Source organism: Sciurus vulgaris (genome assembly GCF_902686455.1).
Source record: "Sciurus vulgaris genome assembly, chromosome: 1".
Classification (NCBI taxonomy): domain Eukaryota; kingdom Metazoa; phylum Chordata; class Mammalia; order Rodentia; family Sciuridae; genus Sciurus; species Sciurus vulgaris.
In genome coordinates, this window is record NC_136461.1 from 120,472,249 (window position 1) to 120,493,373 (window position 21,125).

The following is a 21,125-nucleotide window of genomic DNA, read 5'->3' on the forward strand; positions in this document are numbered from 1 at the left end:
TACTGTGCTACTGTGCAAACCTTCAATGCACTATGAAGGCCAGAGCTGAGTGGAAGGATGAGATAGAGGATCCTTTCTTGCACCAGGTCATCTCGCTTTCACCTGTGACTTGAAACCCTGGGAACTCAGGTTTAAAGTTGAGAGTATTCAAGAAGAGACTCGTGAAAAATTAACTGCATTAGGTTCAAGAGCTTCCTGTAAAAATGTTTTAAGTCAAACTTAAGATTTATATTCCTTAATAAATATTTTCCATAGTAGTAGTTAAAGTGCTTGTGTTTTTAACACTATTTCAGAGAGTTTAGGTCTACCATGCAAAGGGAACTCTACTTTTGCTTAGCTTCTTTTGAACTCTATCCTCTTTATTTGTGTGTTGAAAGAAAGAAAAACGTTAAACTTTTCAGCATGGCCTCCTTTTCAGTCTGAGTTTTCTCATCTGGGCATCTCAGGACTGGGAACGGCTACCGTCTGTGTCATCTGTAGCTGATAGTTTGGCACTCCTTATTCCCAGGTCAGTTAAGACAGATATGTCTCCAATCTTTGAAGATTTCCTACGTTGTGATGGAATATTAGCAGGTAGCAAAAACAAAACAGGAGAAAGCCTTTAACAAAGAGGTGTGTTTCCTCATTTACTTTTTTTTTCATTTTTGTTTGTTCTAATTAGTTATACATGACAGTAGAATGCGTTTCAACACATTGTACACAGATGGCGCATAACTTCTCATTCCTCTAGCTGTACATGGAGCTGAGTCACACCACTGGTGTAATCATACATGTATATAGGGTAATAATGTCTGTCTCACTCTACTGTTCTTCCATCCTCACTGCCCCACCCCTCCCCTCACTTCTCTCTGCACAAAGTTCCTTCATTCCTCCCTACCCCTCTCCAAATTACTCTTTTTGATGACTGCAAAAATTACTCTGAAACTCTAAACAACACCAAAAAACAACAAAGAACTGTTTCTGAGGCGGTTTCCAAACTATTTATTCATCAGTTTTTTAGGACCCTGCAGAACTTTGTGTCTAACTGGATTTGTATAAGTAACCAAAAATATTCTCAGGATGTGTGTTGCTATGTGCAAGTGTGCATGGATGCACCTGGGTATGAGTGACACAGGCATATAGATCTTCCTACTCTATTCTTACCTGTCTGCCAAGTCATTTTCTCATCCTATAAAGCAGGACATGGAAAAGCAAGACTACCCCAGTTTTAGCACCCAATTTGACTTAGTTCAGCTTAGCCCAACTCTTAGTTCAACTCTTTTTGATCCTATATGTATGGATATGTATGAAATAGAATAAAAAGTAGTACATTATACACGAAAAGAAAACAAAAAGACAAAAAAGCTTTCACAATCTGTCCTGCTTAAGGGGAGATGGGCTTTCTCCCTATGGCTCTGCGGAGAGCATCTTTGACTTCCTTATTCCTCAGGCTGTACACCACAGGGTTCAGCAGGGGGGTGATGACCGTGTACGTCACTGAGATGAGTCTGTCCTGCCCCAGGGAGCTCTGGGACTTAGGTTTGAGGTAGATGATGGAGGCACAGCCATAGTGGATGATGACCACTGTGAGGTGGGAGGCACAGGTGGCAAAAGCCTTCTTCCGACCCTCTGCAGAAGCAATCTTAAGAATGGTGGAGATGATGAGGACATAGGAGATGAAGACCAGGCCCATCGGTAGGACAAGGACACAGACGCTGACAATAAAGTTGACTATCTCATTGAGAGTGGTGTCTATACAGGCAAGCTTCAGAAGGGGTCTCACATCACAGAAGAAGTGGGAAATAACAAAGGCATCACAGAAGGGCAGGTCAAACACAGATGTTACCTGGACAATGGCCATGCCCAGACCAATTCCCAGTGACGCAGATGACAACTGGACACAGGTCCTCTTACCCATGATGACTGAATACCTCAGGGGGTTGCAGATGGCCACATAGCGGTCATATCCCATGGCTGTGAGCAGGAAGCAATTGTTGATGCCAAAGGTGAGATAGAAGAAGAGCTGGGTGGCACAGCTTTGGATGTCTATGGTCTGATGAGGATTCAGGAGGCCAGAAAGCATACGGGGAATGATGGCCACAGTGTAGCAGGTCTCAGAGACAGAGAGCATGCTCAGGAAGAAGTACATTGGTATACGGAGGTGACGGTCCAGGTGAATAATGGTCACGATAATCACATTGCCAGACAGAGTCAGCAGGTACAAGGTTAGAAAAACAATAAAGAAGATAAGCCTGTGCTGCCACCCAAAGCTGGAGAAGCCTTCAAAGAGAAATTCAGTCACAAAAGTAGAATTTGGCTTTGGCATTCAGGCAGGCCTAGGTCAGAAAGAGCTGGGTAAAGGAAAGTAAGGTGTGATGAGTGAACCACGAAACAGAGTTGGCTGAGCCCAAGCCTTTAGTAAAGTGTGCCCAGCCTTTGGGCAAAGCCTCAGACCCCAGAGGTCATCAATGTTCACCTATTGACCAACTGTTCAGTCTGCCTCTTTGCCCACCTTCTTCCTTGATACTATAGACGGGTTTCCCCTACTGCCTTGGGATTAAGAGCAGAGACAGAGGTGATAGGAAAGACAGAAAAATAAAATAATAAAATAAAATAAAATAGATTTGTAGCAACAGTTACCTGATTTCAATTTCTTGACTATACACCCAGAAGTTGGATTCCTGGATTATACAGTAGTTCTATTTTTAAGTATTTGAGGAACTTTCCTACTATGTTCCATGGTGGCTGCACCATTTTACATTCCCACTACAGGTGTAAAAGGATTTCAATATCTACAAATTCTTTCTAACTCTTGTTATCTATTGAGAATAGTTTTGGGGAGTTTTTAAAAATATTATCCATGACAATTGTTGGGAGGTGATATTGTGGTTTCGATTTGCAGTTCCCAGTGATTAGTGATGTTAATCAGTTTTTCAGTTACCTGAGTTGCAATCAGAACATCAAAGATATTTGTACACCCATGTTTATTGCAGCACTCTGCACAATAGACAACTTATGGAAACAAGTTGTCAAGAGACAAACTAATGAATTAGTATGAATTAATTAGTGAATAAAAATGTGGTACATAAATAGAATGGAATATTATTCAGCTTTAAAAAGGAAGAAATCTTCCATTTGCAACAACATGATAAACTAGACAATATTATGCTAAGTGAAGTAAACCAGTCACAGAAGAGCAAAAGTTGCATGACTTCATTTATGTAAGGTACCTAAACTAGTCAAACTGATAAAAGCAGAAACTTGTATTTACCAGGATCCAGGATAAAGGAACTAAGGAGCTGTAAACTTAAAAATCTGTTTGGAGGGTAGATTTCATGTTAAGTGTCTTATTATGACACAAATGAAACAGAAAATCAAGTGATGCAGGATTTGAAGGTAATGTTTGTTCTTTGATTGTACTGGTGGATTTCATGGGTTCAAACTCATCAAATACATTAAATATGTTCAACTTATTGAATATCAATTGTGCTTCAATAAAGCTGCTTAAAAAGAAAGAAACAGACTTTTTGCCATTTAAGAACTGGCCTTTGGTGAAGGGAGAAGCCAATGAGATGTAGACTGCACCCAGCTTTTTAGCTCCTCCTCAACCCCCCTAAATTAGTTCCCCAAGGAGCCAAAGAACAGTGACCTAGTGAAAGACAAATGATTCCTGGGACTGATATTTTTTCAACAGTGTCTGCAGCATTCACTACCATGTGCCCTGCAAGGTCCCCACAATGACTACTTTCCCAGAGCCCTAGTCTAGTCCTAATTTTCACTTCCCTGAGCCCTGCACCTACATCCCCTGTGATCCTGGAAAACTAGAAAAGGGAGCTGACTAGTCTTCCCATAGATCCTGCAACCAATATCCTCTAAGGCCATGAAAAATTATTTTATAAGGCACTGTAGAAATGTAACTTATCTCCTTGAATTCTAATCAAAAGAGGGAAAAGGAGCAGAGTGAACCTGAAGATGTCCCCTCAAGTAGGAAAATAGACTTTCCTAGTGTGACAGCAAAGATAAATTCATTTAACCAGACAAGGTCCAGATGCCCTATGTTTTACTACAATTCCAAGCTATGGTGAGGATAGAAATGAATTGGCACATCTACATTTTGTCTTACCCCAAGTGAACCTAACAGGACGAATGTACTAGGTCAGGTTTCACCTTGACCCTTAACCAGGTTTCACCATTCAGAAGGTTGAGAGTCAGTGGAATTACCTCCCTTCTCTTTTCCAAACCCCTCAGTGGCAGTCCCTCCTGAAACTCTCTCCTCTCTGTCCCCTTCTTTCTGTACTATCTACCAACACCCAACTTCTGATGACCATCATCATACCCTATGATAATGTGATGGTCCCCTAACTCACACTTGTCACTTTGGGTATGTTTCTACCAACTGTTGTCATTGTAATCTTTCAGAAAAACTCAGCACATGGACCTCCCCTGAGTGAGTTTTTTCAATAGCTCTTCAAAATTTTAAGCACAATATTCAAACTCATTTGTAAATTGATTATAGTAATAAAATACAGAGTTGCTAAGAGAATTAAATAGGTCAATGTGTTAAAGAATTTGACCTAGTGCTGAACATGTTGGAAGTCCTTATAAAATAGTAAGTTTTATGAGTGGTTATGCCTTTTTATTTTTCACAAATGATCCAGTTGAAGTTTGTAATAGGAGAAGAACAGAAGTGGAGTTAAGGGATTCATTTTAACACTCCTAGATTGTAAACAGTCCTTTGATTACTTGAGCCTTGGTTTTATAAATTTCATCATTTACCTTCCACTTGCTCATATGGATTTTTTCCTTTTAAAAACCTCTGAAGTACATTGATTGGATTAATATACTGCTACACACACATTTTTAACATAGCCATGGATTAGGAAGAATGCAATTTTCAGTTTTGTCTCTAATCCCCTCTGGATAATAACTAGTATTTTACTTTTCCCATGGATCAGAATAGCCCATCCAACCAATATATGTAGGAATGACCTAAAGTGATATCCAGATCACTTGTTATCTTGTAATTGATAGTTCAGAGTCTATCAATGTTAACTCACAGTTTCCATTATATTTGTAGACATTTAAATTCATGCACAGAAATCTTACCATGTGATTCCTCTTCACTAGGAGACCTGTGACTCTTCACTAGAAGATTCCTCATGTCAAGCAGACCTCACACATACTTGTGGCCTGAAGTATTTCTGATTCCCTCTACTGCCAGACTATTAGTCAACTCTAAGTTCCTAATACCTCTGAAACTCCATCAGCACCAATATGTGAGAATCCAGCAGATACAACAATCAGTAAAGGGGTGCAAAATGGGGTGGTATGATCCAAGAATTAGAAAAAGAAGGATTACTTATCTAGGATCTAGGAAATATAGGAAAGAAGTGAAAGATAAGAGGAAGAAATTGTAGGGAAGGTTCAGATGGACAGAAATAACCACATTCGGATACTGTCTTTGACTTCGGCAATTTTATTGCCTTTCCTGTCTTTCAAATAAAAGAAAAGTCACACAAGGCTGGTCCTTGACCAAATCCTAACTGAATATACTGTTTATTATGTTTCCCCAGAGAATAAATCTTATCCTGTTGTTTTCTGAATTTTTAAAAATCCACTGTGCACTGGGTACAAGTAGTGCACACCTATAATCTCAGTGACTTGGGAGGCTGAGATCAACCTCAGGAATTTAGTGAGAGCCTGTCTCAAATCTAAAATAAAAAGAACTGGGAACGTCACTCACTGATAGAGCATCCCTGTGTTCAATCCCCAGGACTGCAAACCATCAAACAGACCTCAAAACAAAAAGCAAAAACAAAACATACGACTTACTGTGTAGTTTTTATTTACTTAAACCACTATTTGACTTGATTTTACTAATCAAAATCATTTCTTCCAGCAGATCAATGTGTTCAGTGGTCACAAAGCGTAAGTACTATGCTAGTGCTAAGAAAGGAAAAACCAGCAAGATGGTGCTTGCTCCCTTGGGGCTTAGACTCTTGAACAACTTTTGGTATAAGACCCAATTAAAGACCTTTCAAGTGTTTTATGTCCCTTTTCTCTACATTACACTATTCACTGAATTTCCAAAATCTTCCCCAGGAGACATCATGTTTTCCCCTATAAACTGTCACTGCTATGTGACAACCAAGTTTATGCTTTAATAAACATTCCCCATCCTGGTACCCAAGGAAATGATACTCACCAGGTAGCCTGATTCTTGGGTCTTCTAGAGACTTATGCTCATGTCTGAGTCACATCTACCATTCTGGAAATTTGACTACTTAAAACAATAGATTATACATATTTTTACTAGGGTGATAAAATATTTCCAAAATTTTTGTCAATGTCCTTCATAAAATTATTTAAAACCCAGTTCTTACTTAGCTTTAGAACACTTTGTGGAGCTATGCTATTTTACTGAATCATCTATAAGTTTTCTTATGACAGGGTTAGTAGTCTTACTGAGCAGAGTGACGGTTTTAGAAAAATTCCCCCTTTGCTGGCAAATCTCTAGGCACCACCCAAAATGTCACAACTAAAAACAACTGTTTAGAGAAGAAGGAAATAAGGTCTATCTCAGTCTTCCTGTGTTTGAGACCAAAGTGAAGGACAAAAAATGTCACAGTTTCTCCAGATTTTCATAGCCCCACCCACTGAAAGAAGCTTGTCTTTGGGTTACAAAGTAGTAGCCCTGATTGGAAGTTCTTCATAATGTACTGATCTTCTGTCTCAAATTCTGGGTCTCTCTCTCTCCAAAAAGCAGTTATTACTCTCAAGTGATTCAATGGCAGAAGCCTCAATCCAAACAGCAGAATGCCTGGAGACCTCATTACCAAGGCAGCTCATTTCCCAATCCAGAGAACACCACTTAGGAGAATGGAATTAGCTAAGCTATTAGAACCAATCTCTGGGGTGAAAAGGCTCGTCTTTGCTCTAAGTTGGTCCTATTAGGATCCATGTCATGTTTTCTTTCCATTTCTCCTGTGCCAAGGGAAGGGGAACTTAAGGCCTTGTGGAATGACTCTTCATTTTGAGACAAGAGAAGTGACAATTGCCCAGTGGGGTTAAGTATGGATTCCTACTACCGGGTACATACAGGGCTGACCTTTAGGTGCTTTGACACTTGAAACCAATTTAAAGTTTCTGGGTAGATTCATCAGTTCTGTTTCTGAATTCTGTTGTATGAGTTTTTAGACTTTTAAACTGATATTTCTCATTTTGCTTTGATTACCACACCCCTTACATTTATTTTGGAGTTTTGAGTTCAGTTTGGCTCCAGGTCTCAGTCATGACAGGTCATCCTCCATATACAAAATCCATCTCATTTTCTATAGCTCAAATAGATTGTAATATGTCTATAGTCTCAAAGTATGTAAAAGTTGGCACTCAATCATCACACTTTTTAATCATTTCTTAGTATTGATCTTATTATATTCCTAACTCAGTTATGAGCACATTTAGGTAGACTCTCTCATTCATCTGTTGTTCTCTCATTGTACCTAGAGCTGGGCATTCTAAACAATAATTGCTATACTCATTCTATGTTATCATATGGTAGGTACAAAGCTGTGGAATATACATATATTCATTCATTTTACCTAACAATAAACTTGAGGCAGTATAATTACACTTGTTTCTCAGAAGATAAAACAGGTATAACAGATATTATTTTCCACAGGACACTGAGTTGAAAAATGGAAAAACAGGATAAAATGCAGGACACCCAGCTATATAAGTTGTGTGTATTGGTAAGCCTGAAAGCAAATTGAAATTTTGTTTAATGGTTGTCCTGCTAGTGGTAACACCCTGTGGAGCTGCTTTGGTAATGGTCAAAAAATTTAGACTAGTGACATGATTTACCCTGAACTTAATTTCATATTTGCTGCTAACTTCATGAGTGTTTAGATGGAAATTTTCTTATCTGGGCCTTTTTCATTCTTTTGTGAGTGATATGATGATAATGTGGTGGTTGTGATGAGGAGGAGAAGGTTTGCTAGATTTTGCATCCCAATATATCACCTTCCAATAACATGGTAAAGTGCATGTATATGTGTCTCTACAAATTTTAAACCAAGGCCATACAAAAGAAAGAAAATAAGTAAGTACTTACTAGAGTTCTTTCCATCCTGCTATTCTTCATGTTGCTAAAAAACCAAAGAAGGGAATTAGGTATCCTTTATTCCTAGAATGGTACTATAATGACTGTAATACGTGAATTTGTCTACAAAGGCAGAAAGTATTTGAGAGGTCCAGATTCCAGAGGGGGTATGCAGAAATGTTAGCCGGATATTCATTGCTTTGTAGTTTCCTTGAGGAAGTATAAATTGTTCTTTGTGGTTTTTGGTCAAAAGAACTAACAAACTGAGCAGATCGGCTGACATTCTCCATATGCTTAGGGATACATCCTACTCAAAGAGGTAAATGAGAAATAAATTAACCCTCACAGAGACTGAAACTCACTTCAAATTAGTTTAGTCTCTAGTTAGATAAATATGATTGTGTCCCTAGTCTAACTACCTGCCAGGAAGTAAAATAAAATCTTTACTGAGGAAGATAATATAATCCAGAGCCTCAATTTGTCTTTATATTTTTTTTCATTTATAACAGGGAGGCACAACCTACAGCCCTTCAGCTCATGAGCCCACCACCTGTTTTTGTGCGGCCTGCAAGCTGTGTAATGGCTTTTACATTTTTAAGTGATTAAAAGCAATTCAAAAGAAGATAACATTTTGTGAAATGTAAAAATTTTATGAAATTCAAAATTTTGGTATCCAAATCTCAAGTCTTCTTTTACAACATAACCACATTTCTTCACTTATGTATTATATATGGTTGCTTTCATACTACTGTGACAAGATTTAATAGTTACAACAGAGGTGATCTAAATGAGAGATGATCTAAAAAATCTAAGTGACTGATTTTCTGACCCTTTTCTAAAACATTTAAGGACTCCTGATATACAGTTTTCAAGATGCATTAATTTACACTAGGCATATAAGAGAAACCACCAAAGGATTAAAAATCAAGAAATAGTTTTTAAAAGTACTAAGTAGAAATAGACCCATATAAATATAATGCATTTATAAGACACAACTAAGGTGATTGTAATTGTGACAGATTTTTCCTAAAATGATCCACAATGAATCAGTCATATATCGTCCCCTTCCTTTGAGTGTGGCCAGAACTGTGACTTACCTCTATCCAACAGAAGATTGAGAAGACAATGAGACATCACCCCCTTACGTTATGTTACATGAGTCCATCTCAGCAATGATGCTCAGCTGTATTCTTATGTAGTAAGATGTATCCAAGGGAGAGATATTTCCTTGCTGGCTCTGAAGAAGTAAGTTGCTTTAAGAAGAGGACTTAAGAGGCTTGTGCAAAAAAAAAAAAAAAAAAAAAAAAAAAAAAAAAAAAAAATGTGGGCAACCTCTAGGAACTGAGAGCAGTTATGGTTGACAGCAAGAAAAAGGAAACAAACTCTAAAACAGCCTCTAAAATCACAAGGAACTAAATTCTCTGAACAATGACCTGAGTTTGGAAGTTGATGCCAAGCTGCAGGAAGGAAAATACTCCTGAAACTTTTATTACAGGTATGTGAGAATCTGAACAGAGGACTCTGTTATGCCACACCCAGACACCTGCCCAGAAAAGGGCAAGATAATAAATATATGTTGCTTTAAGCTACTGAACTCATAGCATTTGTTATGCATCAGTAGAAAACTACTAATAATTATTAGGTTAAGAAAATAGATGTGAAATCACAGCAGAAAGTTTAAAAACATTAAATAAAATTAAGTGAAAACACTAGAAGTAAAAAGTACACTAACTGGAACTATGAACTTAGTAGAATGTTTTAATAGCACATTAGAAATCATTGGAATAAAATTCAGTGAATTAGAAGACATGAGAAGAAAATGTCCCGACTGAAGCATAAAATGATATGTATAAAAGAGCACAGAAGCATATAGAACCCCCGTGTAAACATATAAGTATATATTTAATTGGAGTACAAGATTGATAGGAGAGATAGAATGTATCTGAAGTAATATATGAAAAATTATAGCTATGAATTTTCCAAGTTTGAGGAAAACATCAAGATATAGATTTAATAATCACTCTGAATTACAAGCAGATAAATACACACACACAATGCATGTAGGCATATCTAGGAAAATAGAAAAAAATAGATTAAAAAATTCTAAAAGCAAAGATAGAGAAAAAAGCTACATTATTTCCATGGAATTAAAACAAGGTTATTAATTTTTCTTTTAATAGCAGTAATAGAGAATAGCCATCAATGGAATTACATCTTCAAAGAGCTTAAAGAAAGTAACTGCCAACCTAGAATTCTACACTCAGAGAAAATGACCTTTAAGAAGGAAAACAGAGCAAAAATGGCTTCATGTGTGTGCAGGCGTGTGTGTGTGTGAGAGAGAGAGAGAGAGAGAAAGTATCATCAGCAGACATGAATTAAGAGAAACGTGAACAGGAGTTTGGAGTTTGTTATATAGAAGGAAAATATATCCTTAGAGGAAACAGTAATGAAAAATAATGAAAATATATTAAAAGTAACATAAAAGAAACTCCTAAGAAAAAAAAAGAAACTCATAAGGAACTGTAAATTAATACTTATTGTACACAAATACAACTAATATGCTAATAATATATAAATATGTAGTATAAATATATGTAGTATAAATGTATTATGTAATAAAAATACATATTTATATGATATAAATATTTACATTTAGAAAGCTTACATTGAAAATAGTTTTACTTAATTCTATGAACATATTTATAAGATGTATATTCATTTCTTAGTTTGCTAAATCTAAGTTCCCGTTCAGAATCAGATTTCTATTGACTGCTTTTTCCCCTTTAGTTTGGGCACAGTTTTCTATTTCATTACATGAAATATTTGGTTAAAAACTGAATATGCTTCAGTAACTCTGGATTTTGTTAATTATTTTCAAATGTTGTTTCCTTTTTAGTTTCTTCTTCAACTTAAATGCAAAAACTGCTTTATGAAAATGCTTATGTATTCTCAGATTATTATTATTGTTTTTTAATTTTATTTGTTCTTTTTAGATATACATGACAGTAGAAAGTATTTTGGCATATTATGTATATATGGAGTATAACTTCCCATTTTAGACATACAAGGCTCTGATTCCCAGAAACATAAACAGGTGTGCATGCGTACACATACATACACACACATATCTAGTCATTTGTGTTGATGTCTTCTTTTTTTTAAATTTTTTAAATTTTTACAGACTGCATTTTGATTCCTTGTACACAAACAGGGTATATCATTTCCTTTCTATGCTTGTACACGATGTTGCAAATTGGTGCAGCCACTACGGAGAGCAGTGTGGAGAATCCTCAGCAAACTTGGAATAGATGCACCTTTTGAACCAGTTATCCCATTGTTTGGTTTATACTCAGGGGACTTAAAATTAACATACTACAGTAACACAGCCACATAAATATTTATAGCAGCTCCACTCACAATAGCTAGATTGTGGAACCAACCTAGATACCCTTCAACAGATGAATGGTTAAGAAACTGTGGTATATACACACAATGGAATATTATTCAGCCATAAGGAAGAATAATATTATGGCACTTGCAGATAAATGGATGGAATTGGAGAATATCATGTAAGTGAAATAAGCCAATCCCAAAAAGCCAAAGGCTGAATGTTTTCCCTGATAAGTGGATGATGATATATAATGGGGGTGGGCAGGCAGGGAATGAGAGAAGAATGGAGGAACTTTAGATTACATAGAGGGAAATGAGAGGGGGGGGGAAGAAAAATGGTTGGAAGGAGACAGACATTACCTGTGTACAAGTATGATTATACGAATCATATTATTATTGGTTTTTTTTCTTTTTTTAATTTAAAACAAATGGGATACATGTTGTTTCTCTGTTTGTACATGGAGTCAAGGCATACCATTTGTGTAATCATAAATTTACATAGGGTAATGTTGTTTGATTCATTCTGTTATTTTTTTCCCTTCCCCCCACCACTCCCACCCCTCTTTTCCCTCTATACAGTCCTTCCTTCCTCCATTCTTACCACCTTCCTTATCCCTAACCTTAAAACTACCCCTAACCCTAATGCTAACGCTAACCCCTCCGACCCCCATTATATGTCCTCATCCGCTTATCAGCGAGATCATTTGTCCTTTAGTTTTTTGAGATTGGCTTATCTCACTTAGCATGATATTCTCCAATTTCATCCATTTGCCTGCAAAAGCCATAATTTTATCATTGTTCATGGCAGAGTAATATTCCATTGTATATATATGCCACAGTTTCTTTATCCATTCATCAACTGCAGGGCATCTAGGTTGGTTACACAATCGGGCTATTGTGAATTGAGCAGCAATGAACATTGTTGTGGTTGTATCTCTGTAGTATGCTGATTTTAAGTTTTTGGGTATAGGCCAAGGAGTGGGATAGCTGGTTCAAATGGTGGTTCCATTCCAAGCTTTCTGAGGAATCTCCATACTGCTTTCCAGAGTGGCTGCACTAATTTGCAACCCCACCAGCAATGTATGAGTGTACCTCTTTCCCCACATCCCCCCCAACACCTATTGTTGCTTGTGTTCTTGACAATTGCCATTCTAATTGGGGTGAGATGAAATCTTAAGGTAGTTTTGATTTGCTTTTCTCTTATTACTAAAGATGTTGAACATTTTTTCATATATCTGTTGATTGCTTGTACATCTTCTTCTGTGAAGTGTCTGTTCATTTCTTTAGCCCATTTGGTGATTGGATTATTTGTATTCTTGTTGTAGAGTTTTTTGAGTTCCTTATAGATTCTGGAAATTAGTGCTCTATCTGAAGTATGAGTGGCAAAGATATTCTCCCATTCTGTAGGCTCTCTCTTCACTTTACTGATAGTTTCCTTTGCTGAGAGAAAGCTTTTTAGTTTGAATCTATCCCAGTTGTTGATTCTTGCTTTTATTTCTTGTGCTATGGGAGTCCTGTTAAGGAAGTCTGATCCTAAGCCAACAAGTTGAAGATTTGGACCTACTTTTTCTTCTATAAGATGCAGGGTGTCTGGTCTGATTCCGACGTCTTTGATCCATTTTGAGTTGAGTATTGTGCAGGGTGAGAGATAGGAGTTTAATTTCATTCTGTTGCGTATGGTTTTCCATTTTTCCCAGCACCATTTGTTGAAGAGGCTATCTTTTCTCCATTGCATATTTTTGGCCCCTTTTCTAGTATGAGAAAATTATATATATTTAGGTTTGTGTCCATGTCCTCTATTCTGTACCATTGATCTACCTGTCTATTTTGGTACCAATACCATGCCGTTTTTGTTACTATTGCTTTGTAGTAGAGTTGAATTCTGATATTGCGATGCCCCCTGCTTCACTCTATCTACTAAGGATTGCTTTAGCAATTCTGGGTTTCTTATTCTTCCAGATGAATTTCATAATTGCTTGCTCTATTTCTGTAAGGCACATCATTGGGATTTTAATTGGAATTGCATTGAATTTGTATAGCACTTTTGGTAGTATGGCCATTTTGACAATATTAATTCTTCCTATCCAAGAACATGGGAGATCTTTCCATCTTCTAAGGTTTTCTTTAATTTCTTTCTTTAGTGTTCTGTAGTTCTCATTGTAGAGGTCTCTCACCTCTTTTGTGAGACTGATTCCCAAGTATTTTATTTTTTCGCTGCTATTGTGAATGGGGTGGTTTTCCTAATTTCTCTTTCTGAAGATTCATCACTTAGGTATAAAAATGCATTGGATTTATGAGCATTGATCTTGTAACCTGCTACTTTACTGAATTCACTTATGAGTTCTAAAAGTTTTCTGGTGGAATTTCCAGGTTCCTCTAAATATATAATCATGTCATCAGCGAACAGGGATAGTTTGAGTTGTTCTTTTCCTATTCGTATCCCTTTAATTTCATTGGTTTGTCTAATTGCTCTGGCTAGAGTCTCAAGAATGATGTTGAATAGAAGTGGTGAAAGAGGGCATCCCTGCCTTGTTCCAGTTTTTAGGGGGAATGCTTTCAGTCTTTCACCATTTAGAATGATATTGGCCATGGGCTTAGCGTAGATGGCCTTTACAATATTAAGGAATGTTCCCACGACCCCTATTTTTTCTAGTGTTTTGAGCATGAAGGAATGCTGTATTTTATCAAATGCTTTTTCTGTGTCTATTGAAATAATCATGTGATTCTTAACTTTAAGTCTGTTAATATGGTGAATAACATTTATTGATTTTTGGATGTTGAACCAACCTTGCATCCCTGGGATAAAACCCACTTGACCGTGGTGCACTATCTTTTTAATGTATTTTTGTATGCGATTTGCTAAAATTTTGTTTAGAATTTTTGCGTCAATGTTCATTAAGGATATTGGTCTGAAATTTTCTTTCTTCAATGTGTCTCTGTCTGGTTTAGGTATCAGGTGATATTGGCTTCATAGAATGAGATTGGGAGGGTTCCTTCCTCTTCTATTTCATGGAATACTTTGAGAAGTATTGGAATGAGCTCTTCTTTAAAGGTTTTGTAGAACTGGGCTGAGAACCCATCTGGTCCCGGACTTTTCTTTGTTGGTAGGCTTTTGATGACCTCTTCTGTTTCATTGCTTGAAATTGATTTATTTAAGTTGTGTATATCCTCCTCGTTCAGTTTAGGTAATTCATATGTCTCTAGAAACTTGTTGATGTCTTTGAGGTTTTCTGTTTTGTTGGAGTATAGATTATCAGAATAGCTTCTAATTATGTTTTGTATTTCACTCATGTCTGTTGTGATATTTCCTTTTTCATTCCGAATTTTAGTAATTTGAGTTTTCTCACTCTTTCTCTTTGTTAGTGTGGCTAAGGGTTTATCAATTTTGTTTATTTTTTCAAAGAACCAACGATTTATTTTGTTAATTTTTCTGATTGTTTCTTTTGTTTCAATTTCGTTGATTTCAGGTCTGATTTTAACTATTTCCTGTCTTCTACTACTTTTCATGTTGGTCTGCTTTTCTTTTTCTAGGGCTTTGAGCTGTAGTGTTAGGTCGTTTATTTGTTGATTTCTACTTCTTTTGTTGAATGCGCCCCATGAAACAAATCTTCCTCTAAGTACTGCTTTCATAGTGTCCCAGAGATTTTGATATGATGTGTCTTTTTTCTCGTTTACTTCTAAGAATTTTTTAATTTCCCTCCTGATGTCTTCTGTTATCCATTCATCATATAATAGTGTATTATTTAATCTCCTGGTATTGGAGAAGCTTCTGTTTTTTATTCTGTCATTTATTTCTTATTTCAATCCATTATTATCTGATAGAGTACAAGGTAGTTCTCTATCTTCTTGTATTTGCTAACAGTAGCTTTGTGGCCTAAAATATGGTCTATTTTAGAGAAGGATCCAAGTGCTGCTGAGAAGAAAGTGTATTCATTCTTTGTTAGATGGTATATTCTGTATATGTCTTTAAGTCTAAATTGTTGATTGTGTTTTTGAGATCTATGGTTTCTTTATTCAATTTTTGTTTGGAACATCTGTCCAGTGGTGAGAGAGGTGTGTTAAAATCGCCTAGTATTATTGTGTTGTGGTCTATTTGATTTTTGGAATTGAGAAGGATTTGTTTAACATAAATGGATGAGCCAATGTTCGGGGCATAGATATTTATGATTGTTATATCTTGCTGATTTATGCTTCCGTTAAGCAGTATGTAATGTCCTTCTTTTTCCCTTCTGACTAGTTTTGGCTTGAAGTCCACATTATCTGAAATGAGGATGGATACTCCAGCTTTTTTGCTGTGTCCACGTGCGTGGTATGTTTTTTCCCATCCTTTCACCTTTAGTCTATGGGTATCTCTTTCTATGAGATGAGTCTCTTGCAGGCAGCATATTGTTGGATTTTTCTTTTTAATCCAATCTTCCAGTCTATGTCTTTTGATTGATGAGTTCAGGCCATTAAGATTCACAGTTATTATTGAGATATGATTTGTATTCCCAGTCATTTGACTCATTTTTGTTTTTTGACATGATTTGGTTTCTCCTTTATTTGGCTATTCCTTTAGGCTAGTTCCTCCCATTGCTGATTTGCATCGTTGTTTTTCATCTCTTTCTCATGGAATATTTTGCTGAGAATGTTCTGTAATGCCGGCTTTCTTTTTGTAAATTCCTTTAGCTTTTGTTTATCATGGAAGGGTCTTATTTTGTCATCAAATCTGAAAGTAAGTTTTGCTGGGTACAAGATTCTTGGTTGGCATCCGTTTTTTTTTTTTTTTTTTTTTTTTTTTCGGGGCTTGGTAAATGTTGTTCCAGGCCCTTCTAGCTTTTAGGGTCTGGATTGAAAAATCTGCTGATATTCTTATTGGTTTCCCCCTGAATGCAATTTGATTCTTTTCTCTCACGGCCTTTAAAATTCTGTCTTCATTTTGTATGTTAGGTATTTTCATAATAATGTGCCTTGGTGTGGGTCTGTTTTAATTTTGTATATTTGGAGTCCTGTAAGCATCTTGTTCTTGGTTTTCCATTTCATTCTTCAGATTTGCGAAATTTTCTGATATTATTTCATTGAATAGATTTTTCTTCCTTTGGTTTGTTTCTCTAAGCCGTCCTCAATCCCAATAATTCTTAAATTTGGCCTTTTCATGATATCCCATAATTCTTGTAGATTCTGTTCATGATTTTTTACCATCTTCTCTGTTTGGTCAACTTTGGTTTCAAGATTAAATATTTTGTCTTCAATGTCTGAGGTTCTATCTTCTAGGTGTTCTATCCTATTGGTTTTGCTTTCTATGGCGTTTTTAACTTGGTTTATTGTTTCCTTCATTTCAAGGATTTCTGTTGGCTTGTTTTTCAGTATCTTTATCTCTTTATTGAAATGATCTCTTGCTTCCCATATTTGCTCTTTTAACGGTTGATTGGTGTGATCATTTAATGCCTGCATTTGCTCTTTCATCTCCTTGTTTGCTTCCCTGATTGTTTTAATTATGTACATTCTGAACTTTCTTTCTGACATTTCTTCTGCTGTGCTGTCATTGGGTTTTATTGATATAGTATCTAGGTTTCTTTGGGACATTTTCTTCCCTTGTTTTCTCATATTAGTCAGATATCAGTGGGTCTCTGAGATATTGCAGATTTCCTCTATTGGCTTATAGTGTCCCTGTAGATTTCCAGTGTATCACCTCCCAGCCTTCAGTAGCCTGAAGTCTTGGAGTAACTTGATAATGCAGTGCTTCTGAATAAAGTTGCCCTTAGCCCGCTACTGGTTCCAGGGCTTGGAGCTGGCTCTGTGCAGAAAGACTCTCACTGGGCAGTCTGCTCCGAGAAGCTGGCCTTGAAAGGCGCCTCCCACCGGAGGGAGTCGGGCTGGTTGTGGAAGTCCCTGGCTGCCCTGTCCTGGTCCCTGAAGCCTGTGGGCTGGAGCTTGCTGCTGGCAGGACTTGGAGCTGGTTCTGTGCAGAAAGGCTCTCACTGGGTGGCCTGCTCCGAGAAGCTGGCCATATGGGAGTACCCCGCTGCCGGAGTGAGTAGGGCTACCTGGGGAAGACTCTAGCTTCCCTGCCCTGCTTTGATAAGCCGCCCCTATCCGGGCCTGCTGCCCAGGTCGAGCTTCCCCCGGTGATGGAGACTCACCCCGTAGCTCTATTTTAGTCCAAGTCTCTCAATGCCTCCCCTTCTTGAATCCTGGGTTCTGGAGCAACTGGAGATGCAGTCACCCTCTAGTCTGCCTTCTTGGATCACCCCGTGGAAAGAGCCTATGGCCGGAGGGGGCAGGGCCTCCTAGAGAAGTCTCTGGCTGCCCTGCCCTGGTCCCTGAAACTGCCTGTGGGCCGGAGCTCGCCGCTGGCTTTGGGACTTGGAGCTGATTCTGTCATATTATTATTATTGATGATGGTGTTATTGGTATCATTTAGCTTTAGCCTCCCAGGCTTTCCCTGTGACTACCTAGTTTAGCAGTTAGCCAATGGTTTGGTCAGAGATTGTGCACAAACACCTAGAGCCTGGAATTTGCCATCTTCTGCCAAAAGTGGAAGATCATGGCACTCAAAGTTGCAGCCACTTCTTGGGTATCAGTTTGATATCACTTTTAGTCATGATTTCCCAGGTCTCCACTGTGTATTCATTGTTTCTTTGCATCCAGGGATGTGTGAGGTATTTATTTTAACCCATCTATGACTCTCTTATTTCCAGGATCTTAACGTTAAATTTATGGCTTATTTGCTCCTTGCCCAGAACCAAGACCGCACATCAGTTAGCAGAGCTGTGGCTTTCCCTTATCCATTCCTAAATGAGTTTGCCACATTGAGCTAGGAAATCTGCCAATTTTCCACCCCAAATGTAGACTGACCCCTGGGAGAGGAGAGCTGTTGTTTTGTACAGCTAACACCAAGCAGTTAGAACTAGAGGTCCTGCCCACTGAACTGTGGGGATGAAAAGGACCATGGGAGCTTCTCCACACTAAATGGCTGCAGATTCTTGCTTCTAACCTGAAACTCTAGGTAATTTTTTAGCATAATTGTTTCTCAGTTTATTTCTTGCCTTTAGACAACTTCCAGTGTCTTAAATGGTTGCTTATGATAATCTAATTCAATTTTACACTTGCTTTTTCTTTTGCAAAAGGAAGTTGTTACCATCTACTTGTCAGCAGTAATGGAAGTTCTCTCTGTTCCACCCCCTCTCATTGCCTCCTAATCCACAAATAGTATCAGATCCCAAAAGATCCCTAATTCATAGCATTAGGAACCCAGAACATGTGCATAGTAATTGATTCTGACTTTGTTGCACAGAGAAGGAAGAAACATAATGTTCAGATAGGCAGCATGAATTGATGTGTGTACTTAACCAGAGATTCCAATTTCAATGTGTCTGCTCAAGATTAGAGCAGCTCTTATAGTTTGCTTAGTTGATTAACTGAAATGTGGACTCAACAGTGGTAAAGTTAATTCCCTACAGATCGTGGTTGAATAGGTGAGATGTTGCCATTGAATGACTCCCTGATTTCAATAGGAAAAATGAGATCCCAATGCATCAAGAGCCAAGTGGCATCATGCACCTATCAGAGTCAAGAGTAGATGTGGTTCATGAAATGGCTAGCTGTTTAATTAGAATTATTTGTTTGCAGAGCTCCTTGGCATTTTTTAATTGATCATGGTATTCCTAAAACTAAATGAGAGTGAAAAATGGATCTCTATAATAGTAATATGTTTTAAAAATCTCTAGGATGATAAACACAATCCTAACTTGAGTTATCATAATGGAGCATTATGAATTCTCACCCAATTCTCACACTAAAGGCAGTTATTATTTCCAGACCTTCATGAATAGCCAAATCTCCTTAAAGATAACTCCCTTGACACTGGGGAAAGATGTCTTATAAGCATTGTAATTCTTTGGTAACCTTCCCTAAAGGAACTTGCATTCATTCATGAGGGTGACGAATTATAAATATATATACATACATCCTTTAGGATTATTACCAGATTGTGCCTCTGAAGTAACACTTATGCCTGGATACCAAATACATCTCACAATGAAAGATCATGAAAGTCAAATTAAAAATGGAATTTTGACTTGATTTTAGCTTAGAGTGGACCCGGGGAGTCCCAAACACACCTTGGTTTATTTTCCAATTTCCAAATGTATTATTTGAGATAGACACATGGCAATATATCACACATCTGCTACTTCAGCCAATTTCCAGAGTAACCCATGATATTCATTTCCAGCTAAGACCAAGAATAATAGAAGGCTCTGAAGTTAATACAGAATAAGTGTAAACAGCTCTACCATTAAAGGTTTATAAACTAGTAGATCCAGTGTATTCAGAATTCCTTTTTATATGCTAGATATGTATGTGTGTTTATAATATATATTTGTGGCAATATCAAGATCTATTCTCATGGGAATATGGTGAATCCTTTATTCAAGCATTCTAGTTGACCTACTGGGAGAAAGGCTATGACAATTCTCCATTATCATGAATTGAGTCCGTATCCTGTCAAGCTGCAATAAGAAGATCGCAGTGCAGAAAACCTTCAGGTTTCTGCAAAAATGTCAGGCTGTTTTTCTTTAGAGAAACATCTGAGAATTGACTTTTGAGTCACTGCTTAGTAAAGGCAGGTCTGTTAATGTGATAGGTACCCTAAGATGCCTATCATGAATTGGTTTTATGTCCCAACAAGCCGAAGTTGTCTCTGTGTCTTCTACCCTAGTTCCAGCTCCCATTATGTTTACACCGGGAACATAATGTAGCCCCTTAATTGACTTTTCTGCTGCCGAACTTGCTCTTCTCCAATTCATTTTCCACATTTCAATTAGACCTTTCGAAATGCACATCTGATCGAGCTATTCACTTCCTTAAAAGCTTTGTTGGCTCCACATCAGCCCGACAATAAGCTTGAAGTCGTACAAAGTCCTGAACGTCCTCGTTCCTTTTCACCTTCTAACATGATCTCTCCCTCAAGTTCTCTGTGCACAACTTGGCTTTCTTCCACTTTTTGGAATGAGTTGTTGCCAATAGTTCATCAAATCTTTCACTCATGTTTTATTCTCTATCTTAAATTTTCTCCTAACTATACTTGGTCGACTCCCATTTATCTTAAACCTTCCAGCTCAAACATCGTTCCTTAGAAAAATCAAGACCAATAGACAAACTTCTCCTATTTTATATGCTTTCATACTATCCTACCTTTTTCCTTGTATGTTCATTTTTATTTGTAACAACGTATTTGTGAAATTATTTGTTTGAAATATACCTTGTTGAGTAGGCTGCACACTGCACAAAGACACCTAATCAAGGAGTGTAGTTAACAAAATTCAGCCCAATGTCTATTGACAAGCCATAAATCTTGGTACACAGCTCCATCTGGTTATAGAAAGGTAAGCCATTTTACATAAATACATTGTCTGTTTACCAAGCAGTGTGTACATGGACTGAATCTATCCAGAAGAGGCTCCCTTCTCAAATCTGCATAAAGATACTATGGATCAGTTACAGCTCTATATGTATCCCTCCTCTACAGTTCTGTAAGAACAAATACCATGGCTAAGTTCGTCCTGATGATATCCCCAGCAACTCAGCTTACTGCCTGGCACATAAGAAGATGTTCATTAACACTTGTTAATTCAATAGATGAAGAAATCATTCTCAGATATAGAAAAATAGT

At 37.4% G+C, this 21,125-nt stretch overlaps 1 protein-coding gene across 1 annotated transcript; it reads right to left on the reverse strand.

Moving 5' to 3' along the window:
• Window positions 1–1,363: 1,363 nt before the first annotated feature.
• Window positions 1,364–2,305, reverse strand: LOC306639034 (olfactory receptor 10J3-like; the record flags this gene model as incomplete). Its single annotated transcript, XM_079102478.1, has 1 exon — window positions 1,364–2,305. The coding sequence occupies one exon, from the start codon at window positions 2,303–2,305 to the stop codon at window positions 1,364–1,366; it is 942 nt and encodes a 313-aa protein (XP_078958604.1).
• Between the last annotated feature and the right edge of the window lie 18,820 nt (window positions 2,306–21,125).